This window comes from Capra hircus, chromosome 17 (assembly GCF_001704415.2).
Source record: "Capra hircus breed San Clemente chromosome 17, ASM170441v1, whole genome shotgun sequence".
In the NCBI taxonomy this organism is placed as follows: domain Eukaryota; kingdom Metazoa; phylum Chordata; class Mammalia; order Artiodactyla; family Bovidae; genus Capra; species Capra hircus.
The window spans coordinates 27,558,096-27,584,039 of record NC_030824.1 but is presented as its reverse complement, the minus strand read 5'-3'; the positions used below and the strand labels follow the sequence as shown (position 1 = coordinate 27,584,039).

Sequence of the window (25,944 nt, the reverse complement as noted above, 5' to 3'; positions counted from 1 at the left end):
AGGCCAGAATACTAGAGTGGGTAACCTTTCCCTTCTCCAGGGGATCTTCCCAACCCAGGGATCGAACCCAGGTCTCCCACATTGCAGGAGGATTCTTTACCAGCTGAGCCACCAGGGAAGCCCATCTATAGTCTAGACACGGCCTTTAAACAGCACCACACAGGCCTGCCTTTGAGACACTTGCTAAAGGAGTCAGTCTTGTCCTGAATCCAACCCAGTGTCTTGAAGGTTTATGCAATTGGTAATCCAAAAGCAGTGTTCTTAATCCTTTTATTATATCCATGTGTGAACTCTGACCCTTCCAAACAGAGATGTTACAATTTACTGCTATATCTTCTGCTATTGCTTATATAAGAAATGCCCATTTCAACAGAGCTTATATTTTATTAAATAGAAGCTGAAGATGTCACCATTCTGACATAATAAATCCTTGTTACAGAAAAGAAATATGTGTGATACATACAGACGTGCTCTATTCTCTGAAAATCAGAAAGATAATTAATGCACATATATTATACACACACATACACAGAGAGGCTTTCTGCTAGCTAAAGATGCTACAGTTTAGTGAGATAAGACAGAGAGCAATCAAATAACAGTACAAATTAGTAATTATAAACTTGTGCATGTACTACGAAGGAAAAGTACAGTTCTGGAGGTGAAAGAAGCCGTACCTTAAGTACGATTTGTAGAGGTGGCGCTAGTGGTAAAAGAATCTGCCTGCAATGTGGGAGACCCAGGTTCAATCCCTGGGTCGGGAAGATCTCCTGAAGTAGAAAATGGCAACCGACTCCAATATTCTTGCCTGGAAAATCCCATGGACAGAGAAGGCTGGCGGGCTACCGTCCATGCGGTCGCAAAAGAGTCGGACACGACTGAGCACGCACACAGACATATAGAACAGACATGTGGACATGGGTTGGGGGTGATGGACGAATTGAAACAGTAGGATTGACATATCACCACTAATATATGTAAACCACAGCCAGTGGGAAGCTGCTGTATAACACAGGGAGCCCAGCCTGGCACTCTGCCATGAGATAGCAGGGGTCAGGGGGTGAAGGAGGCTCGAGAGAAGGGATGTATGTATACATATGGCTGATTCACTTATTGTACAGCAGGAACCAACACAACATTGTAAAGCAACTATACCTCAATTTTAAAAATAAAAATGCAAAAAATAAAAAAGTAAGATTTTTTCTCACCTTCTTAAGGCTGGGAAATATTTTCATTTGGAGGCAGGAGTGGGAAGCATGGAGTGAGACCCTTCCGAGCATCACCCTCCCTGGACGGGAAAGGTCAGCCTAGTTGAGGAACTTGAAAACTTGTCCATGAGAAGAGGGTGCTGAGAGCAAGTGGGGTTTGAGAGCTAAACGTTCCCCTGTTTGGCTGATTTGAAGGATGACCACAAAGAATCTCAATAGAGGAACAAGGTAGTGTTTCATGACTCAACATAAGTGGCAACTGATCAGACTCTCCAGCACAACCAAACGCACAGTAAAAAAAGGAACAATAAACACGTCAGAATGTTTCCCTTTCCAGGTTATAAAGGCCAACATGAGGGATCCTTGCGGTGATAGAAATGTTCTGTATCTTGACTGTGGTTGTGGATATGTGAACCTGTGCATGTGATAAAATCGAACAGATACACATAAAGGGTTTTAAGTAAAACTGAAAAATATGAATAAGCTAGATGTATTAATGTCATTATACTACAGTTTGAAACATACTAGGGGAAAGAAGGTCAAGGTTTATGGCTTCTGTCCATCAATTCTTAGTACTGCATTTGAATCCATAATTATCTCAGTAATTTCAATGAAATTAACTTTGAATTAATTTCAACTTTGAATTAATTTCATTAATAAACTTTCAGTGAAAAATCTGTCAGACCTCTGAAGAAATACTGATCTGTTTCCTTTTAAAATGCTTGTTAGATCACCTCTTCCTTGTTGTGTCTTATATTTCTCTGAAACACCTTTTAAAACCTGTATACAAATAAACAGTTCTCTATCTTTGATTAGTTTCACTGTTCCTACTACTTTGTTATTATAAGGGGCTGTGTTCAACATCGTTATGGTTAAATCTTTCTATATACCTTAAATTACTCTTCAAGCTACATTCCTATAAGAAAAGTTTCTGTATCACAATAAAATTTCTTACACATTAAAAAAAAAAGTTCCCCTTTTTCATATAGTTGACACCTCTAATCTCAGTATCAATATAGAAAAAGCCACTCCACTTGGCCAGACATAAACAGAGACACTGTTTCCCCTGTTTTCTGTTGAACGAACAAAGAAAGCAATGATGGAAAAGCCCCCGGGCCCTATGTCCTGGCAGTGATCAGCCTCTGAGTGGGGCCGGTTCTAGAGTTTTCCTTAAGTGTGCTTTCCTGGTGATGTCTGCACAGTATAAACTATGACCATCACTTTCCAACATGCTGACGAGAAACATCTGCAAGACCTTCTCACTCCAGAGAGCAGCAAGGGCAGGAAGGACACTGTCTGTGGGGACCAGGTCCAGGGGCAGTCAGTGTTCATCCACGCAGGTCTGGGAATGAGAGGGGGATACAGATCCTCAGGCTACTCCTCAGCCGCACATGTTAATGGACAAAGCTCCTCCTCTGACACGTAATTAAGTAATACGCATCTAAGATATTTTTTCAATTTCGCAAAGGTGACAGATGTAAGGAAAACAAAAACCCAGATTGTTTGGCTGGGAGATACTTCAAACCATCAAAGAAAAGCCCTGAGATAAGGACCTCGGGTTCCCTAGGGGGTCATGAGAAGGGGTCTGCCCTAAGCACCCAGTTCCACAGGCACAGGTGGCTTCCAGTGGATGCACTGGGCCTCCCTCCACCTTCCAGGTTGACCAGCAGGTCCTTCTAAAGAAAAAGGTCCTGACTGTAGCAATTACCTAGTTCACCTATTTTTTTTTTTTTTCTATTTTGAAGTTCTTGAGTTTGAAGAACTTTGTGTGTGTGTGTACTGAATGACAATTTACAGATCTTGTTTCAGAAAGTGTTTTAATATGTCCACTTAAAAATAAGATCATTCATTTTCACATTGACTTTTAAGGTATTAGAGTATTTATATATTCTGGATACAGGTCTTGTGTCGGAAATGTATACCTTGATTCACATCTTTCAGACTCTGCCTTTTTATTCTCTTAATAGTTTCCTAAAATGAATAAAGGCTTTATTTTTACATATTTTTTCTTTTACTGCTAGTTTAATGATTTTTGTATCATAGGAATTATTTGCCTTACTCAAGTTTGCAAGGTTTTACTTTAGTCTAGAAACTTTGCAGTTTTAGCTTTTATGTGTACATTTTCAGCTCTACAAAACTGCTGATAAGAATTAAAGATTTAAGTAAATGAAGAGATATGCCATGTTTATTGACTGGAAAATTCAATATTTCCCAGATATTAATCATTACCAAATTGATGAAGGGAATCAATGCAATACTAATCAATATCTCCATTTTTTTTTCATAGAAATTGTGAGGCTGATTCTAAACTTGTATTGAAAAGCCAAAGGGCCTAAAATACTCAATACAATTTTTAAAGAGAAGAACATAGTTGAGGATTATGCTTCCTGATATTGTCACTAATTAAGACCATGTATTATTGGCATTAATTGTAGACATATAGGTCAATGGAACAGAATAGAAAGCCCAGAAAAAAACCACAGTAATAAAGAAGGATTATTTTTGATGAAGGTGAAAAGGGGAAAAAAGAAAGGTTTCAACAAATGCTGCTGCATCAATTGCATAAATTTGTTCATAAAATAATTTGATCCAATTCATATTATATGCATAAATTCATTTGAAGCAGATAATGTACACTGACTCAATGGACATGAGTTTGTGTAAACTCCTGAAGTTGGTGATGGACAGGGAGGCCTGGCCTGCTGCAGTCCACGGGGTCGCAAATAGTTCACCTATTTTTTAAATCAATGTATTCATTTATTTGTACTGAGGAAGTTTTGGGGGATGAAATGAATATAGCTTCACGTTTGTATGTCACTTCATTAGGTCCTATTTTGGTATTGTGCCCGTGGATCAGACAGTAAAGAATCTGCCTTCAAAGCAGGACACCCAGGTTCGATCCCAGGGTTGAGAAGATCCCCTGGAGAAGGAAATGGCAACCCACTCCAGTATTCTTGTCTGGAGAATTCCATGGACAGAGGAGACTGGTAGGCTACAGTCCATGGGGTCACAAAGAGTCAGACATGATTGAGCAACTAACACTTTCACACTTTCTATCTTAAAAGGAGCAGCAGATCTGCCATCAGAAGAGGAGAGCCTAGTCTGAGCCTACAGCTTTCTGACATCATTCCTTAGACAGTCATTCCACCTCCTGAGACTCAACTTTATCATTAAACAAAGAGCACTGAGCTCACTTATATATGTAGAAAGTAAAACAGACAAACTGAGAGAAACAGTGTAGAGTGGTCAGTAGGGTTGGAAGTGGGAAAACAGGGAGGTGTTGCTCCAAGAGTACAGACAACCAGTTACAAGATGAACAGGTCTGGGGATCAGTGCACAGCTTGGTGATTTCAGCTAACACTGTATCACAGACTTAAATGCTGCTAAGAGGATAGGTTTTAAACCTTCTCACCACAAAAAATAGTCACTATGCCACAGGATGGAAGTTTTAGTGAATATTATGGTGGGAATTGTTCTGCAATTTACAAATGTGTCTAAACCATACATAAAACACCTTAAACTTACACCATGTTATGTGCCAATTATATCTCAATAAAGTTGGGAAAAAAATGAGCTAGAAAGGCCTTTCTTACTTCAAACGGGTATTGTGGCACTCATGTGAAATTAGTGAAGAAAGGACTTCGGAAATTTTAAACAGGTTTTATAATAAAAAGGACTTAATATTTTAAAACCCACTTGAGCAAGAATACAGGAAGGTATAAAAATTTAATTATATTGCCACAGGAATATGAAAATCTGATTAAAACAAGGCAAAGTGTGGTACTCGATTTGGTTTTGTTTTGATAAAATGAATACTAAGAGCATATGAGGACTTCCTTGGCAGTCCCGTGTTTAAGACTCCACACCCCCAATGCAGAGGGCACAGCTTCAATTCCTGGTAGGGAAACTAAGATCCTGCATGCTCCATGGTACAGCCTAAAATACAAAACAAAATCAAAAAAGAGCATATAGAAGCAACCTAAGTGTCCATCAACAGATGAATAAAGAAGATGCAATATATATACGATGGGATATTACTAGCCATAAAAATGAATAACATTCTGCCATTTGCAATAACATGGATGAACTGGAGGGGATGATGCTCAGTGAAATGTCAGACAAAGAAAGTCAAATACTGTGTGTTATGACTTACACATGGGATCCAAAATATTAAAAACTAATGAATTTTAAAAAAAGAGAAAGAACATACACTGCATCTTCAAATAACAGATAGAGACTGGGAGGTAGAAGAATATAATGTAGGATTGATTCCAAAGTAAAAACAACATCATGAGATTAAGTCTTCCCATAATGCACAGAAGGGGTAGAAGTGGGACCAGTCAGATGCAGAAAACTCGATGGGGACCATCATAGTAAGAAGGGAAAGTGCTCAGAGCTGGGAAGGAGAAGATGAGCATTTCAGAGCACCTCAAATCCAAAGGGCAGGTACCAGCTGCATGAGATGGAGAAAGGGAAAGAGAAAGTGAAATGACAAGAAGTCACTACCTGTCCTAGAGCAATGAGTGCACACTTAAACAGGTATAGTATGCGGAATCAATCAATTATTGTCATGTAAGGGTGCTTCTTATCTTTCAGGGGAGCTGGAAAGGGAAAACCTGAAAACTCTGGTTCTAGAGTAACACAAGTAACAGCTACCATTTACTAAGCACTTATTCATCAAGAACTGCGTTAAGCACTTTGCAGACATCATTCAATATAAAACCCCATGAAGTAGTTATTATCTGTTTCCTTATAGAGTTTAGTCTTGGGAAGTTTATGCAACTGGGAAAGTCATATATAACTAGCCTACAGCCAAGCATCTGCTTACATGAACCATAATGATTAATTCGTGATTAGCAAATTCACCAAGGAGCATTATTTTCAAAACTGGAAGATCAGAATATACTATCCAACAGCCAATGTTTCCACATTTGAGTTACAGGCAAAAAAAAATCAAGGTATAATAAGATTAGAAACAGTCTAATATCTCTAGACTGTATTTGAAAGCAAGGATTACATCATACACATTTTGGGGAAAGCTTTCCAATTCAACATGGGTTTCCTTTGTGAAAAAAAGAAGATGAAAAAGAAAGATAGAGCACAGGAAACTATACTCAGTATTTTATAATAACTTGTAAGAAAAAAAGTATCTGAAAATGAATATATACATACACACATTATATATATATGTATAAATGAATTACTGTGCTATACATCTGAAATCAACATGAGACTGTAAATCAACTATACTGCAATTTAAAAATGCTAAGAAAAGAAAAACCAAAATAAACAAAAACTAATATATAAAACATGGAAGTCCTGCCACTCTTTATTCTCAGTTGCTATTTGGAGGTGATTCTATGCAGTCTTTTTTTTTTTATTATTTTTTATTGGAATATAAATGATCTTGTTTGCAAAGCAGAAACAGACAGATGTAGAAAACAAATGCATGAATACCAAGAGGGAAAAAGAGGGTGGAAATAATTGGGAAATTGGGATTGACCTATATACACTATTGATAGTATGCATAAAATAGAAAACTAATGAAAACCTATTGTACAGCACAGGGAACTCTACTCAGTGCTCTGTGGTGACCTAAATGGAAAGGAAATCCAAAAAAGAGGGGATAGATGTATATGTAGAGTTAATTTACTTTGCTGTACAGTAGAAACTAACATATCATAAACTTTCTATCCTCATTACTCAAACACTTGACTATGCTCCTTAAAAATAAGCTTAACTAGAGAATGGAAGAAGACTTGAGTCAATGAATGAAAAAAGTACGCTGCCCTGTATAGGTAAATCACCTAAAAGCATACCAAATACGTATGCATTCTTTACACAGGGGAGTCATCTTCCTGACAATCTTCTAGGGGAACTCACTCCAATACTTATCAACTAACAGAGCCATTAGTTTATTTCCAAATCTCATACCAAGATTCTGAACCCAGTAGTTTGAATCAATGTTAGTCTAGCCAGGGCCAATGGCAGGGTGACAGAAATGGTTATTAAATTACATATTTAGGGGCTTTGCTAATATATACATATACATATTAGATATATACACACATATATACACACATATATCCTGGCTTCATGTTTTCCTGAAACAATGATTGATATTTCTCATCACTTAAAAAGCATGGCTTCCAGAAAGGGCCGTCTCAAAACTGAAAGGAAACCAATAAAACAGGATCTGAGGTAAATTCAGAAGTCTCTCTGGCTTTTTTAAATGCAGTTATGATCTAGATCAGAGGGGCAAATGACAATCCGTAAGTCAAGTCCCACCCACTGCCAGTTTTTGCCACTTTGGGATCTAAGAATGGCTTTTACATTTTTTAATGGCTACATTTTAAAGATGATGCACATAATATCTTCAAAATTTACTCTTAGCCTGCAACACTTATAATATTTACTATCTAGCCCTTTAAGATTGGAGAAAGAAATGGCAACCCACTCCAGCATTCTTGCCTGGAGAATCCCAGGGACAGCAGAGCCTGGTGGGCTGCCCTCTATGGGGCCGCACAGAGTCAGACACGACTGAAGCGACTTAGCAGCAGTAGCAGCAGCCCTTTAAGAGAAAGTTTGCTGACCCTCAGTCTTGACAATCTTTCTTTTTCTTTAACAGGATTGGGTGGTGGATTCATGTTGATGTATGGCAAAACCAATACAGTATTGTAAAGTAAAAAAATAAAAATAAAAAAATAAACAGTGGAATTTAAAACTCTTGTGAAATGGTTATATTGTTGGTAAGAGTGTAAGTGGATAGGGAGTTTACAATGAAGCATTTCTGGCTCTTACCATTTAGGATTTTCTGTCTGGAATCTGTTACTTTGGATTTTACTTGCCATTAAATGTTTGGCATTCTTTCTGAAGGAGGATGGATGGCCATTTCCTCCTAAACCAAAAGAGTATGATATGAAATTTTATATACATCAATTTAGATAGCTTTTCACAGTGCAAAAAGGAAGCTAGAGGAGTTTGGTATTTACTGAGATGAAAAAAAATGGTTTTCATATATTCAGTTTTCATTAAAAGGTACAACTGAAGGTATCTTGGACCCATGACTACAGAGATCCTCCCTGGAGTAGGTGGTGAGGTCAGAGAACTTGGAATCTCTCAGGGAGCATTTCAAAGTTAAACCCTGCCAAAGTCTTCCATCCTGGCCCAGGCAGTGAGGATCTCTGAGGCTCTAAGCAAATACTCTTCCAGGGATCCCTCAGGGGTCCCAACAGTGAACTGTTCTAAGGCCCTCCATGCAGAAAAGTCAGCAAGGTTCTCTCATCCAGATACTAAACTGTATCCAAGACAAAATGGGCTCTATCAAGGGGGATGCTGAAACCAAAAAAAAAATAGTCAAACTTAATACCTGAATTGCAAACACTAGTAAAACTAATAGCATTTCTCTTGCACGGGCACATAATCCTTGAAAAAGATTCATATGATTTGCTCCATTTTACCAGAAAAAAAAAAGTTTCATCTGATTTAAATTATTAGCACTTAAACAGATGAAGAATACTGTTTGATGCAACTTAAAAATAAATTCATGAGTTAGAAGATATTTATGTTTAACTAAAATTAATACATTTGTAAGAAGAATGCAACAACATTCTTAGTGCGATTTGGCAGAGTTAAGGTTTCACATCAAGGCAATTTGTAAATCGTTAGATATTTCTGACCACCTCTGTGGAAAATATGCCCAGTATAAATGAAGCACTTGATAATTTCATTTCTAAATTTCCTACACTTTTCTCCATGAGGTACAAATTTTCACTTCTGTATTTGACATTATCAAAATCTATGATGGGGAAGACACATGTTCTAAATCCAATTATGCATGACCGTTTAACCACAAGAGCCATCCTATGCTCTGAAAATTCTGAATATGTTCATTGTCATCACACATCCACTAGGAAATTTGGGAATTTCTATCCTATGGATGAGAAATTACCACATGGTTGGTATACAAGATGCCTTCATAAATTCACAAAGAAAATGACTTTAAAGTAGTCTTATACATTGGTTACATTATGAAAAATCTTTCTCTTGATCCCTGCCTCTCTGTAACTATCTGCCAAGCAAAATAAAAATTATGAAGGTATTAATAAGGTAGATAGAGAGTTCAAGTCCCAAAGTAAGCTTTTGTGCCTAGGTTCTTATTTGATTGACCCCCATAATCACAAAACCCCTACTTCTCTTTATAGCATGCGGATGTACTCCGTGGTAACATAAACTGCTCAGGGAACACGAAATAATGCTCAAGGATACTGACTCAAGGGAAGGAGAAGTTGCAGTCTACTGCTCTATATTTAATTCTGGTAATTTCCATGGAAACAGATCTGTGTAAGAAATCACGGTGGTGGAACTTCATAATAGAGCCTGTTAGAATTCACCGCCACTAACTGTAATATATTTAGGAAAAAAACATCATGAAAGTATCACCTACTTGATACAACAAAATGAAATCAGTGAGCACAGGGCAGGGAAAGACAGTAAATAATAACTGTGTTCTCTGTCCACCCGGGTACCACTCTCTGTCCCTCTAATTGAACATGATAGTTACAGTGTTGTCCCAAAATGCAAGTCCACATAATGGTGGCTTTTGATGTGGCTGCTCGGTTGTGGTCAACCGTACAAGTGAAAGGCAAATTCTACCACAGTGAGAGAGAGAAAAAGATCTCTGTTGGACTGAAATGCTCAAGGTGTTCAGAGAGCTGGTGACCGTCACTGCAGCAGGTTGAAACCCCCAGTGGCTGCGGTATCTCGGTTCACATCCCAAGCACTGGGCTCACAGCTCCAGACGAAAACTAGGATACCCTCCTGCCTCACCACGGTAATAGAAACCAAAAATAAACGGGGCGGGGGATTCACTTTATTTCAGACGAATAAACGAGGTCGATTCACAGCTGCTCGATAGGAAGTCTCAAAAGTGAGTTTCAGCAGACCGAAAAGGCTTCCCTATTTATCTATCGTACAAGTCTGCAAAGTGTGTGAACGACCAGCAAGCCGTCTTCATTCGTTCCTGCGGAGGCCTCTGCGGTCCCCCGGGCCCCTGCGCGTGGGAGCCTCCCGGGTTCGGAGCCTGGGAGCCGCCAGGGAGCGGGCAGCGCGTTCCCACGCTCGGCCGGGTTGAGAGGCCGCGGTGACCCTGGGGATCCTTCCCCCAGGGCCGCCCCGCCCCACCCCGCCACCCCCGGCCGGGCTCGGGAGCGTGGGAGCGCGGCAGCGCCGAGGATGCGCGCCTCGGGCAGGAAGTGGGGGCGCGGCGGGGCGCGGGGACCCTACACTTACTTGATGTCTTCCCACACCTCAGGGCCGTAGTTGCGGATCACCAGCAGCTCCAGCGCGTGATTCACGAATCCATACTGCGGGACAGGAAGACCCGAGCGTCAGGGACTGGCTGCGGTGGGAAGGGGATTGGGGGCCAGGCCGCCGCAGCTGCCGCCACGGCGCCAGGGAACTTAGTACCCTGCCCCCTGCTTCCGCTCTATTTGGGGTCCAGGTGCTAAGGAGAGGTAGTACAGGGGCGCAACCTCCGCCCCATTCAGGGGCAGCTTGTCTCCGTCACTGTCCGCCCCATCCCCAGGCCACCCCCTCCCACGCTCACCTGTACCCGCGCCAAGGCAGGTTGCGCCCCAGGAGAGCCCGGCGGAGGGGGCGCGAGCCCGACGCCTCTCCGGCCGCAGCGCCCAGACCCACACACGCGGGCCGGCCCTGGCCCGGCGCCCCTGCGCCTCGGCCGCTCGTCCCCTTCCCCAGCTCGGGAAGGCGCGCGCCGTGGGGACACCCGGGAAGCCAGGCACCAACCGCCCCCGCAGCTAACCCCCGACGTTCCCGTCTCCCCGCTCTGGATGCAGGCGAAACGCAGGGCCGCCCCGCGGCCAGCGCTGCGCTCCCGGGGCCCCCAGCGCGCTTCCTCGGCGCTCGGCCGGTTCTCTCGGGCAGCCAGGCCCCGCTGGCGGGAGGCGCGGTCCAAGCGGCCGAGACCACTCACCATGGTGTCAGCGCCGGCTCGGCCGAGGGACCCAGGCGGCGGCGGCGACCCGCACCCAGCCCGCGCCCCCGGCCCGGCGCGCCCTGATGGCCACCTCCCTGCAGCTACCGCAAACCGAGCCGAGGGGCTGCCACCGCCTCCCGGCTCCTGACCAATCGGCGGCCGCGGAGGGAATTCGGATGCTCCGGTGCCGCCGCGCTCCCGCGCCTGCCCGCCCCCGCCTCCGTGACGAGGATTGAGGCCGCAGCAGTGACGGTGGAGAGGCCGCAGCCGGGCTCGGGCACCGATTCTGGGGCGGCGAGAACGCAGATGCTGTGGTCTCACCAAATGTATTGTTACGCAAAGATATGCCCTCGGGGAAGCACATACTAAGGAGGGGTGTGTGTGTGTGTCGTTTGCAACGCACAAGCCTTAAAAGGAATATGCCCTCGTGGTCGGCATCCTCCTCCTTTTTATCATCATGCTGCAGATGAACATTTCCTTTGTGGCTTGTTCCCTCAACAGTTTATGGCAAGCTGAAAGCTAATAATACTCCCCTTAGCACATTTCACTTTTCGTCAATGAGACGAGCTGAGTGAGCCAGCTAAAATTTTCAGTACTATTGTTTGGGTGAGCGCCTGTCTAAATCAGTTCTGCCGTTCTCTCAACTGCCTGCCAGGTCCAGGGGCTCCATCCTGATGGAACACCTGACCCCACTGCACAGCGGGGAGCCGCGACTCAGAGAGTCCGAAGTTGGCGGGTCATAATTTGGCTTCTGTTGCTGTTTCTCAGAGGGAACTGCTGAACTGGAAAAGGCCCAGTACCGAAGGAACAGACTTTTAATTATATAGCTCGTCATCTCCTTTCTTCCAGGTACTTGGGTTGGTTAATGCCCTGAGCCCCACTGCAGGGAAAAGATGAGCCAGCAGGAACGGTCTGCTGATGAGAACTCTGTGCCGGAAGTGCATGGACATGGTTGACTGGGGTTAGATCAAGAGTGGAGAAGGAAAGGCAAGCCTTGCTTCCAGTCACCAGTGTCAGTGGAGCCAAGAAGCCAGGATGAGATTCTATGATGAGAAAAGAGAAAAATGTCACAGCAATAAAAGTTGTACTGGTTTCTGTTACCAGAGGCCTACGTTGAAACATAATTGATACAGAAATACTAAACAGCAAACAAGACGAAGAATAACCTGTAAAATACTCACTTCTATTACTAATGGTGGAATTTTTATAAATCAGAGGCTTTCATACATATAAGCTTTCATATAATTATTAAAATGTTGAACCATTTTTTAATATTAATTTTTAACCATTAAAATAGACCATTACTCCATACGATCATGAAAAAGCTAGATACATAATGACACAGAAAGATGCACTGATGAATAAACAAGCGACACATGTATGTGATCACCTTCAATTTTTGTATATAAAATCTTTGTATAGAGTAAGGTGCAATTTGTATAATAAGAGCACACATATTGATATAAAGGTAACTTCCTGGGAAAATGCATAGAAAAGCTTTGCAATGTCTATCTGTTATTAGAACCGGTGGTTGGAGGAAAAAAGATTTTAACTTTTTGTATCATGGCCTTCTGTACCTTTTTATTTTTTCTATGCAGATATAATACTTTTTTAAAATTTTTACTGGAGTATAGTTGATGTACAGTATTGTGTTAGTTTCAAGTGTACAGCAAAGTGAATCTGTTATACATATATCCACTCTTTTTTAAGATTCTTTTCCTAAACAGGCCGTTGCAAAATATTGAGCAGACTTCCCTGTGCGATACAGTAGGTCCTTAACAGTTGCCTATTTTATATGTTGTAGTGTGTATATGGAGAAGGCACTGGCACCCACTCCAGTACTCTTGCTTGGAAAATCCCATGAACCGAGGAGCCTGGTGGGCTGCAGTTCATGGGGTCACTAAGAGTCAGACATGACTGAGCGACTTCACTTTCATGCATTGGAGAAGGAAATGGCAACCCACTCCAGTCCTCTTGCCTGGAGAATCCCTTGGACAGAGGAGCCTGGTAGGCTACAGTACATAGGGTCACAAAGAGTCAGACGTGACTGAAGCAACTTTACACACACACGTGCACACAGTACTCCGTGATGTATATATATCTCACATCTTCTTTATCCATTCCTTTGTTGATGGACATTTAGGTTGCTTCCATGTCCTGACTATTATAAACAGTGCTGCAGTGAATATTGGAGTGCATTTGTCTTTTCAAATTATGGAGAAAAAAAGCCTCTTCAATAAGTGATGCTGGGAAAGCTGGATAGCCACATGTGAAAAAGTGAAATTAGGACACCCCTTAACACCATACACAAAAATAAACTCTAAATGGATTAAAAACTTAAATATTTCTTTTCTTAGAGAAAAATATAGGCAGAACAATCTTTGACATAAATTGCAGCAAGATCCTCTTTGACTCACCTCCTAGTGTAATGAAAATAAAAAGAATATAACCAAATGAGACCTAATTAAGCTTAAAAGCTTTTGTACAGCAAAGGAAATCATAAGCAAAATGAAGACAACCCTCAGAATGGGAGAAAATATTTGCAAACGAAGCAACTGACAAGGAATTAGTCTCCAAATATACAAACAGCTCATTCAGCTCAATATCCAAAAAACAAACAGCCCCATCAAAAACTGGGCAGAATATCTAAATACGCATAAGAAGATGTATAGATTGCCAAAAAGCACATGAAAATTGCTCAATATCACTAATTACTAGAGAAATACAAATCAAAACTACAATGAGGTACCACTTCACACGGTCAGAATGGCCATTCTCAAAGTATGCAGATGTAATATTTCTGTAACTTGTTAAAAAGACTTTTTGTTATCTCTCAACCTGTCTTCTTCTGAACAGCAGTTGTGTCTCAGTCCAGAGCGTGCTGCAGTGCAGTGGGCTATACCTTAGACTTTGCAAGTAAAAGGGAGAGAATATAGCACTGTTGTGATGGAAAATGAGGGAAGTCCACCTAGACAAAGATATGAGGAGAAGTGAGGGATGAGGACCCCTGCCAACTATTCTCTCTGAATTCACCCTGTAGCCTTCATGGCCCCATTTGTCAGTAAATTACAATGCTTTATATTCTGATTATCTTATACTCACCTGAGTGTAAAGGAAACCTTGCCAATGGTTGTTTGGCCCCCAAATAATACAAAGCACATGACGTTTAGGAAAAGGGAACCTCCCAGCCACGAGGGCCCCCAAAGGGGTTATAGGCTTTTGCGAGCACTTCCCCATTGTCACTGCTGTTGACAAAGTAGCAGAGCAGTCAGGTCACAAGAAGATTGTCCTGTGTTCTTGGAACCAATCTATTACTGCACTCCGGTCTGGATGGCCAAACTCAGAAGAACCAGCTACAGAGGAAAAGGAGGCGCTTGGGGAATGCTTAGCCTGCCTGGAGTCGACATAAACTATTTGAGATCAATCTAATGCATGAAAAATAAATAAGCAAAAAGGTAATATGTGGCTTTCCAAAGTGTCAGCTGAAATGACTCACATTTTCAGCTAATAAAAATAAATGTGTTGGGTAAGTTAAACATTAAGCTATTGTAAGCATTGTTCCCAAAGCTTTTCCAGTGATGGGAAGATACGTAATTGGGTTGGAGATAAAGAGGAAAGAAACCTTTGGGGGTTGTTCTCCTGTTTGTGCATTGTTTTTCAGAGCTTTGGTGTTTTGCCAGATTTTTTCTACCAGGGAATTAAGCCTTCTGTTTTTGAATCCTGTCGTGAAGCATCATGTGCTTTAATTTCAATGATTCCTTATACATTTTACTTGATACTCATATGCTTCTTTCATCTGCATGGCTCAGAGCTCAGTTGTTTTTTTCTTCATGAAATTCCGGGTGCTCAGTGCTCGGTAAGCACAGAGTAATCACCCCTCCCATGATTTTTGCTAATACAGTCACTCAGTACTTATAGCAGAGAATGCAGAATTCTTATGAGCAAAGAGAAAAGTAAGTTCTGGATGACGTGTTATTTGAAGTGGTTCTGGATCAATGGAAAAAAGAGATTCAATAATTCGAACTCCTAAAGCAGTGACATTCAGATTTCCTTTTAATTTGCAAATTAACTGCAAGTTTAGTTACATGAAAAAGGTATTTTGAATAGCAAAAGAAACACTTTCTGAAGTTACTTGTTTGTACCAAATTCCTTTCAATATTTATTGTGCCATCGAAATTTATAAACAAAAAAATGCAAACACACATACATATATATTTGAATATATATGCATTTATATATAATGTATATAACTATATAAATATGTATGCTATATATATAATATATATAATATATATGTAATACTTGAACTCCATAAATAAATGGAAAGAAATTAAAAGAGAATTTAAAGTGATGCATCCTGCTGATGTTATAATAATTTAAAACTTTAAGATAAATGAACTCATCACCTATATTTGGAATATATATAATTAAATAAAATACATTTTATTCCTGAGGAAACTTATGAAAACCAGATTCAGCTCTCATGTTATGCTTCTGGAGTCAGGTTAAAATAAAAAGTAACTGGTCTTACCTTGGCCACAGTCCACACTTATAGACTTTTAAAATAAAAATAGATTTACCATTAATACGTCAAAGATTCAGCTACTTTGAGGTTTGAAACATATTTTAAAGGCCATTCAGTAAAAACTTTCTTTTTCTATATCAGGAAACTTCTAAGCTCTTTGCTTTGTTGGGGAACAATGAAAATTTTAAGTCTCAGCCTTTTAAGAAGTAATAATTAGTAAAGTCATGAATTATTGTTCTCAGAAGCCCTGGAAGATTTAAAATTCTCTTGAAGCCAGAGCTAAATATACTTTCCTCTCTCACCCACCCAGAGATGGTTGAAACCTAGTGCTTAAGTTCAGTGTGTCTATTTCTAAACAGCATTTAGAAGCCTCTCAATTCTGTGCTGAAGTTTCTAGTCTGTGTTTGGTTAGATACTGAATATTAATGATACAAAAGGAAATAGGGGAGAATGAGAGCTGCAGATTCAATTGTTTGAATACCACACTTTTTATCTTTTCTAAATTGAAAAAGCAAAGAACAAAGTCAGCTATGGGAACAGTATAGTGTATTGTACCATTAGTTGTACCAATTCTTTGGTCAGATTGCCTATTTCTCACCATTTAGTAGAGGAGTGACATTGAACAGGTCACTTAATTTTTTGAGCTACAGTTTTCTCACTTATCAAATGGGGAAAATACAGATAGTACACTCCAGTGCTACAAAGACAAAAATATCACCTGCCTCGCAGGTTTATTGTGAACAGCAAATGGCTTAACCCAAGTCTGATGCTTCGGGCAGTGAAAGCCTCTAAAGTAACAAAACTTCTAGTGTCCACCTTACAGAAATGCAGTGTGTCCAACTGGCAGCAAATGTGCAGTGAAAAGAATTGAAACCTGGCAGTCTGACGATCGGATCAACCTTGGCGGTTTTCTGCTTGGTAAGTAACCTGGGGTTTCCAATACCCCACTTTATAATCATGACAACAGTGCCTGGCCCACTTTCCTCAGCTACGGTGCCAGGGGAATCAAAGGAGACCTCTTTGAAAGCATCTCACAAACTTTAAAGGCTGGTCCCACTTTGCTCTTTACTGTTCGAGATCAGTGAGTGAATAAGCTCCAGACAAGTGGGAGCTTTGAATGACAAGTAACAATCTGATCATCATTTGCTGTGTCTACCTTTCACCTTTCAAATTCTATTATTTTCTCATTTGCCAAAAATAATATCCAAACCTAACTAAAAGATAAATAATATACAAATTTTCTAACAAATATGAGTTTAAAATAATGAAAATGAAGCAAATTATCCATTTATATGGAGCATAAGCTGTTTTTCCTGAATGAGTGTTTTATTAGAAACAAAAAAAGTTGAAATTATCCTATGCTGATGTGATAAAATCTTTCCCATTCTCATTCAGTTTGGTTCAGACTCTCAGTCGTGTCTGATGGTTGTCAAAAGGGAGGGATAGAGGAGAAGGATGGATTGAGAGTTTGGGGTTAGCAGATGCAAGCCGTTATATATAGAATGAATAAGCAAGGTCCTACTGTATAGCACAGTTCAGTTCAGGAACTGAATCATGTCCGACTTTGTGACTCCATGGACTGCCGCATGCCAGGCTTCCCTGTCCATCACCAACTTCCAGAGCTTGCTCAAATTCAAGTCCATCAAGTTGGTGGTGCCATCCAACCATTTCATCCTCTGTTGTCCCCTTCTCTTCTTGCCTTCAATCTTTCCAAGCATCAGGGTCTTTTCCAATAAGTCAGTTCTTTACATCAGATGGCCAAAGTACTGGAGCTTCAGCTTTAGCATCAGTCCTTCCACTGAATATTCAGGACTGATTTCCTTTGGGATTGACTGGTTTCATCTCTTTGCTGTCCAAGGGATTCTCAACAGTCTTCTCCAACACCACAGTTCAAAAGCATCAATTCTTCAGCACTCAGCTTTCTTTATAATCCAGCTCTCACATCCATACATGACTACTGGAAAAACCATAGTTTTGGCTTTTGTTTTAATTGTTTGTTTTATATTAGAGTATAGCCAATGTGGTGTTGGAGAAGACTGTTGAGAGTCCCTTGGACTGCAAGGAGATCCAACCAGTCCATTCTGAAGGAGATCAGCCCTGGATTTCTTTGGAAGGAATGATGCTAAAGCTGAAACTCCAGTCCTTTGGCCACCTCATGCGAAGAGCTGACTCATTGGAAAAGACTCTGATGCTGGGAGGGATTGGGGGCAGAGGAGAAGGGGACAACAGAGGATGAGATGGCTGGATGGCATCACTGACTTGATGGACGTGAGTCTGAGTGAACTCTGGGAGTTGGTGATGAACAGGGAGGCCTGGCGTGCTGCGATTCATGGTGTCACAAAGAGTCAGACACGACTGAGCAACTGAATTGAACTGAACTGAACTGAACTGATAGCCAGTTAACAATGTTGTGATAGTTTCAGGTGGACAGCAAAGGGACTCAGCCATACATATACATGTATGCTTTCTCCCCTAAAACTTCCTTCCCATTCAGGCTGCCATGTGACATTGAGCAGAGTTCCCTGGGCTATGTAGGTCCTTATTGGTTATCCATTTTAGATATAGCAGTGTGTACATGTCCATCCCAAACCCTCTAATTATCCCTTCCCCCATCCTTCCCCCATAATTTTCATTGGCTTTTGAAGCAAAATAATTGCACTGAATGTACTCTGTAGTATGTCCCTCAAACATATGTATTTATTAAAATGGCATTTAGAATGCATTTTGAAGGATCCTTCCTCCACATGATAAAAAATATCAAGCCAAAATGTAGAAACAAAAAGCCCTAAACTGGTTTAACCAGATTCAAAGGGCCCTTAGTGGTGCTTCACTTGAGAAGCATCAATACCCCTATTGAAAAAACTGGAGTGTGAAACAATATTTGTTCCACTGAAATGAGTCTAATGCTCTTTAGTTTAAAAAAAAATGCTTTACCTTTAAATAGCCTTTGCAGTTGACCAAGTACTTTCACTCACATTACTTCCTGTTCTTGATCTTGTGATTTGTAAGGTTTTGGTTTGCTCATTTTGGATGTGAGAACCTGAGGCCTGAGGAGAGAGGGGCTCACAAGCTGATGAGGGGCAACCCTTGACCACAGCCCATTCCTTATGATGTAGCTCTCTTCCATCATGTGTCTAAAGAACTAGCAGGTGGTGTTTGTTTGTTTATTATGTTATCTGATAGAGTAGATAAAAATCCAAAGAGATGTCACCTATAGCATCTGCTGCACTGTGGGGAAGAGGCCACTGCCTGCCCCACCTCCCCCCACAACTTGATAGTTGTGTGGTGGTGGTGGTGGTGGTTTAGTTGCTAAGTCACCTCTGACTCTTGTGACCCCATGAACTGTAGCCCACCAGGCTCCTCTATCCATGGGATTCTCCAGGCAAAACACCGGAGTGGGTTGGCATTTCCTTCTCCATGATAGCTGTGTACATTGGGGCAATTCACACCATTTTCCTTCATTTTTCTTGTCTGTAAAATGAAGACTTTATAAATAGTAATTCTATATTAATACCTTCTGTAAGATTTTGATCCAGATGTTCAAGCTGGTTTTAGAAAAGGCAGAGGAACCAGAGATCAAATTGCCAACATCCGCTGGATCATCGAAAAAGCAAGAAAGTTCCAGAAAAACATCTATTTCTGCTTTATTGACTATGCCAAAGCCCTCAACTGTGTGGATCACAACAAACTGTGGAAAATTCTGAAAGAGATAGGAATACCAGACCACCTGACCTGCCTCTTGAGAAACCTATATGAAGATCAGGAAGCAACAGTTAGAACTGGACATAGAACAACAGACTGGTTCCAAATAGGAAAAGGAGTATGTCAAGGCTGTATATTGTCACCCTGCTTATTTAGCTTCTATGCAGAGCACATCATGAGAAATGCTGGGCTGGGTGAAGCACAAGCTGGAATCAAGATTGCCGGGAAAAATATCAAAAACCTCAGATATGCAGATGACACCACCCTTATGGCAGAAAGTGAAGAAGAACTAAAGAGCCTCTTGGTGAAAGTGAAAGAGGAGAGTGGAAAAGTTGGCTTAAAAATCAACATTCAGAAAACTAAGATCATGGCATCTGGTCCTATCACTTCATGGCAAATAGATGGGGAAACAATGGAAATAGTGGCTGACTTTATTTTGGGGGGGCTTCAAAATCACTGCAGATGGTGACTGCAGCCATGAAATTAAAAGACACTTACTCATTGGAAGGAAAGTTATGACCAACCTAGACAGCATATGAAAAAGCAGAGACATTACTTTGCCAACAAAGGTCCATCTAGTCAAAGCTATGGTTTTTCCAGTAGTCATGTATAGATGTGAGAGTTGGACTGTGAAGAAGGCTGAGCACCAAAGAATTGATGCTTTTGAACTGTGGTGTTGGAGAAGACTCTTGAGAGACCCTTGGACTGCAAGGAGATCCAACCAGTCCATCTTAAGGGAAGTCAGTCCTGAATATTCATTGGAAGGACTGATGTTGTAGCTGAAACTCCAATACTCTGGCCACCTGATGTGAAAAACTGACTCATTTGAAAAGACCCAGATGCTGGGAATGATTGAAGGTGGGAGAAGGGGACGACAGAGGATGAGACAGTTGGATGGCATCACCAACTCAATGGACATGAGTTTGAGTAAACTCCGGGATTTGGTGATGTACAGGGAGGCCTGGTGTGCTGCAATCCATTGGGTTGCAAAGAGTCAGACTTGACTGAGTGACTGAACTGAAGATTTTGATAAGGATTGAATGAGTCAACATATATGCATGTATTTTAGATATAGTACAATTTAATTACACATTGGAATTGCTGTCTTTTTTACATGATTCTGTGACAGGCTGGGACCTGGGACCCAGGATCCTTCACTGCAGTGCTTGCACCTGGACAAATATCTCCCAGAACAACAAAATACAAAGAAACATTAAGGGACTGAAAATAACTGCCTGCATGCAGCAGTTGGGACAAATTATGGACAAAAGATACTTTAAGACCAAAACCAAACTTTCACTTCTGAAGAGCAAAGAGCAAATGCAGGGTGCTATGCATGCCCTCTGCACTCAATACCACAAATGAGGTAGGGAGACCACTAAGCCACCCCGCCAGTCCCACCCATGAACACACTCCTACTCTCATCCCATATAAGGAACCAGCCCGCCTGGCACCAGCCCCACGAGTAAGCAAAGGAACCTGTTACTTGTTCTCACTCCCTCCTGCTGCAACATGGGCCCCCATAAAGCCTTGCCTGAATTTCTTGTCTGACCTCTGATCAATTTCTAGTGATTAAAAAAGCCAGGTGGCGCTAGTGGTAAAGAACATGCCTGCCAATGCAGGAGACATAAGAGACATGGGTTCAATCCCTAGATCAGGAATATCCCCTGGAGGAGGGCATGGCAACTACTCCAGTATTCTTGCCTGGGAAACCCCATAGACAGAGGAGCCTGATAGGCTACCACGCATAGGGTCAAAGAGTTGAACACAACTGAAGGGACTTAGCACACATACGAGGAAGCTAAGAACTTTGGTCAGTAACAATTTTCTGTCTGAATTATATGAATTTTGAACATTCTTCTTGTAAGAAGATGCCATGAAGGGGATGAGAGGATGGGATTCATAGAGCTTCTGGCCTTTGGTGCTACTATGGGCGCTTACTAAACCTCTCAAAGTAAGGCAGTCATGGAGAGGAAATGTATAATGTATGTAAAGACATATTTTGGTGCTTGACACATGTAAATACTCCCTGAATGTGAACTTCATGATCCATTTAAGGAATGTCTTTCTACATATGCAATGTAAACACTCCATGTCCACATGTGCTGTATTTGAGATAAAGCTTACATCCCACGCTGGCATTGTAGAAAACTGGCATTATAGAAAAAGCCATGGTTTCCGCATCCTTCCCCTTATTGTCAATCCAGCCGCGCAGATAGGAGCCAACATAAGCAGAATGAAGCAGCTCTAGCCTGATGCCAATCTATTATCCTAAGTGAATGAAATTCAAGCCACCCTGGGGTATGTTTTTATGTACTATCCACCAAAATAATGGGCATTCACTTTATCGAGCTGCTTTGTTTCTTTCTTCTTGGACGTTGTTGCTTTCATTTTCATCCCTGCCAAGAAACCAATTAAAAAAAAAGACCGCAAACAATTGGCCATACTTTCCAAGGCTGTGCAAACTACATTTTTGGCTTGCTACAGAAGTCTGTGGTTTTTCCAATCTAATCTAGGTAAAGATGATTTTAGAGAAACCAAGAGTTTTCTCACATTAAAAAAAAATGGCATAGTAGTGTGGACTGTGAGGTGGGGAGTCCTGGGTTATGATGTGGTCCTTCCCGCATCTGCAGCATCTGCTGTGCTGCGGGGGAAAGACCACTGCCTCTCTGTCTTCCCCCACTCCAAGGCATCTGTGTCCTCATCCCTAGAGCCTGGGAATATGTCATCTTACCTGACCACAGGGGCTTAGCACACTAAGTCAAGAATACTGATATGGGGAGAGGACCTCGGATTTTCTGAGTGGGTCCAATGTCTTCTAAGCAGAGGCAGGGGGGATCAGAGGCAGGGAAGCTGGGAGAGCAGAAGCAGAGGTCAAAGTTGTTGATGGCAGTCCTGTCACCTGGTATATCTGTCTCTTCCCCCTGTTGGCTGTGCTCTGTGTGGTTCACACACATCCCACTGATGTACCTGATGCATGATATAGGACCCCCCACTTCAGTGGACAACCACACCCTTCTCTGAAGGAAGGGTGTTTCCCCAGGATTATAATGGATCTTGGTCTGTGCATCTCAAAATGCTGCGCTACAAGCCACAGAAGTTATGCTGACTTAAAAGGAAAAGAAACATAGGAATATTAGATAACCCGCAGAATCATGAGGAAGACTGTGAAAATGGTGGAGGAGATGCGATTTATGTGTGAGTGAGTGAGTGAGTGAAAGCCGCTCAGTCCGACTCTTTGTGACTCCATGGACTGTAGCCCACCAGGCTTTCCTCTGTTCATGAGATTCTCAAGGCAAGAATACTGGAGTGGGTTGCATTCCCTTCTCCAGGGGAATTTATGTGTAATTCTACTCATTTCCTCCAAGAAAAGTGACCCAAAAGAGTTAGTTGTGTTGCATCGGTTACATAAGTATGTGGATTTGGTGGGGGGAGGGGGTGACTTCTTTCAAGACATAACCTTATTTAATATTGGGGTCTCTTTGTGTTGCTAAGTACATTACAGCATCTACAGTATTTTCCTGCCTATCTTTCTACAGTTAGAAACCCTCCTTCCATCACCATCAAAATCCTTGTCTGTTTCCCAACACTAATTTTTTATCTTTTTTTCTCATCACATTTGAACATCAGGAATATGTAAAGGGAGGTGGTTCATCCCAGGAGTTGAGAATGTGGTCTGAGAATAAGCCAGCGGTGAAGCTCGGAGGCTGGGAAAAAAGAAGAGGAGAATCAGATGAAACTCTTCATCTTAGAGGCAGAGAAAAAACCCAAAGGAAATGAGTCACATTTCAGAGATGAGCCTGGGAATACAAATCAAAACTGTGATTTATCATGGATTGTGCTGAAGATACTGATTGTACAACTGAGCACAAATGCAGGAAAACCCCAGCGGGCCCCTGGGCTGGCATTTCTAGACTGATTCTCCTTCTTCATTTTTGGTTTGTGGCTGAGTGGCCTCTCTATGGCACAGATTCTTAGTGACTGTCATTTTCTCTTCCTGATGGTGCATGGTCCACCATGGACAGTCTATTTCATTTGCTCTAGACTCAGGGGGCTGGAGCAGGAATATCAACTCTCTAACCTATCTAGCCTGGGAGATGGGCCCAGGAAGCTTGAGGTTCCTTTCACTTCTGTGAGTGTGGTCCAAGAAGGAGGGAGCTGTGGGTTTCAACGCTTACCTAGCAATCCACAAGGCTGTAGCAGTGTCTGCAGTTAGCAGACTCTGCCATCCAGTGGGGAAACATTAACAGAGTTACCCAGCCTTTCGAAGGGGACTAGAGTAGGCTCCTGGAATTGAAAACTCTGATTAAAACCTCTTGAGGCATTTTTTACAGTGCAGCTTTCTGGGCCTTGACCCTATCATTCTAATTGATGAGTCTGTGGTTGTTTGCAGGAATTTGCAACTTTAACAAGCACCCCCTTCCTCCACTGATTCTACAAAAGGGGGTCCACATTCAGACACCCCTGTCCAGTCCCCAGGGTAAGTCACATGCTCAGCACTCCCAGCTCCCCTCCCTTGCTGTCCAGGTTGGAAAATGAACAACAGGAACTCCAGGTGGAAAACTTCAAGAGGTTCTCAAGCAGACTGCAGTAGCTACAAGGAAGTTCTGCATAGATGACGTCCAGCCCTGGCAGTAATGAGCTTCTGTTAGCAGTCCCTTGGCAGTGTTCTTAGTGCACTTAGTCTCTGCTCTTAGTGCAAAACCCATCTGGGAAGACGCCGCCTTCCATGTGCAGCTGGCAGGTGGGAAGCCCCCAGCAGGCAAGCCCTGATTGTCCAGAGCATCTGGTTACGAGAGACCGCACCCCTCCGGGGTCCCTTTACAACCTGTACTGCAGCAGATGGACGTGACTGTACACAGCCCGTCCGTGAGAGATGTTTCCTGCCTTTGCAAGGTGATGACAAGCTCTTTGTTTGGTTATGTCCTCCCGAGGGTGCCCTACCCCCAAACTGGGAACCACCAGGCTTATAATAGATGTGTTTCTTCTCTCCCTAGAGGGTTCTGGGCTCTGGTCCAGTAGGTTCCAGAGATGATGGACACAGTCCAGAGAGCACCATCTGTGGTTGTCCTAACTCGGAAGAGGCAAAGGGACATCCGACTCCCTTTGGGGAGGATCTGGTGGGTTTTGCCACATGATGATTCTCCCCCACTGTCTCCTACTCCCAAGGTTACACTGCTTCTGGCAGCATGGATGATGAGCCTGATCTGGGCAAATCACTCAATTTCCTGGTTCTTTGGAACTTCCAGATACTATGTGGTGTGGGGTGTGGACAGGTACTGCCTGGTACCCTGGGGGGCCACAGTGAATGCTTGTGCCAGAGCTCACACTGATTACCCAAGGACCCCGCTTCTTCCTAATGTCTCTTGCAGTGAGGCTGGCCACATCCTGGAGTTCCAGCCCCATAAGAGATGTGCTCACCTCCCAGCCTGAACATAACCCACCTCACGGACTTTCCCATTTTCATTCCCATCTCCTCGATGGGAGGAGGGGACCCTCTCCCCAGGGTACATCATGGAGGAGACAGCTTTGTCTGTCAGGCCCTGAATGACTGGTTATGTGAGAAATAAATTGCTCATGTGGGCACCAAAACTCAGAGTCTGTTTGAGGATTAGCTATGTTAACACAGTACCAGCTGGCAGCCTTGCAAATGGCTCACCCTAGTGATGCCACTATTTTCTGTGCCATATACAGCCTTCCCAGGGCAGGAAGCTGAAGAAACTATTTTCCCTATACCCTGTCCATCCAAATGGAGTGGACCTGTGCTTTGCCCTCTTGTTAGGAATCCAGATTACAAACAAGATGGCTACTCCTTCTGTAAACAGAAAGCAAAGGTGTGAGTTGGAACTTTGTCTGGTCTTACAGTCATCAAGTAGATTACTCACAGTAATCAAGCTATTGATACAAGTACCTGAGAACTGAACTCAGGGCTGTTAGAGCCTGTACTTCAGCTAGTTTTAGGATGCAAACTGGCCACCACCATGTCATCTCCAAGAGAGATACATGCAGCTATCTCCGACCAGTATTATAGCAGAATTGTATCAAAGAAAACCTCACACGCTGGTAAAGTAATGCTCAAAATTCTCCAAGCCAGGCTTCAGCAATACGTGAACTGTGAACTTCCAGATGTTCAAGCTGGTTTTAGAAAAGGCAGAGGAACCAGAGATCAAATTGCCAACATCCGCTGGATCATCGAAAAAGCGAGAGAGTTCCAGAAAAACATCTATTTCTGCTTTATTGACTATGCCAAGCATTCAACTGTGTGGATCACAATAAACTGTGGAAAATTCTGAAAGAGACGGGAATACCAGACCACCTGACCTGCCTCTTGGGAAACCTATATGCAGGTCAGGAAGCAACAGTTAGAACTGGACATGGAACAACAGACTGGTTCCAAATAGGAAAAGGATTATGTCATATTGTCACCCTGCTTATTTAACTTATATGCAGAGTACATCATGAGAAACGCTGGGCTGGAAGAAGAACAAGCTAGAATTCAGATTGCCAGGAGAAAT

At 42.2% G+C, this 25,944-nt stretch overlaps 1 protein-coding gene across 1 annotated transcript in view; it reads right to left on the bottom strand.

The window, feature by feature from the left end:
- GUCY1B3 (guanylate cyclase 1 soluble subunit beta) overlaps positions 1-11,523 on the bottom strand; it is a gene marked incomplete at its 3' end in the record, with an annotated part of 53,498 nt that extends 41,975 nt beyond the window's left edge. The window contains 2 exon segments of the mRNA XM_018061474.1: positions 10,497-10,570; positions 11,200-11,523. Of these exon segments, the coding sequence (XP_017916963.1) occupies positions 10,497-10,570; positions 11,200-11,202 (77 nt within the window). The 5' untranslated portion in view covers positions 11,203-11,523.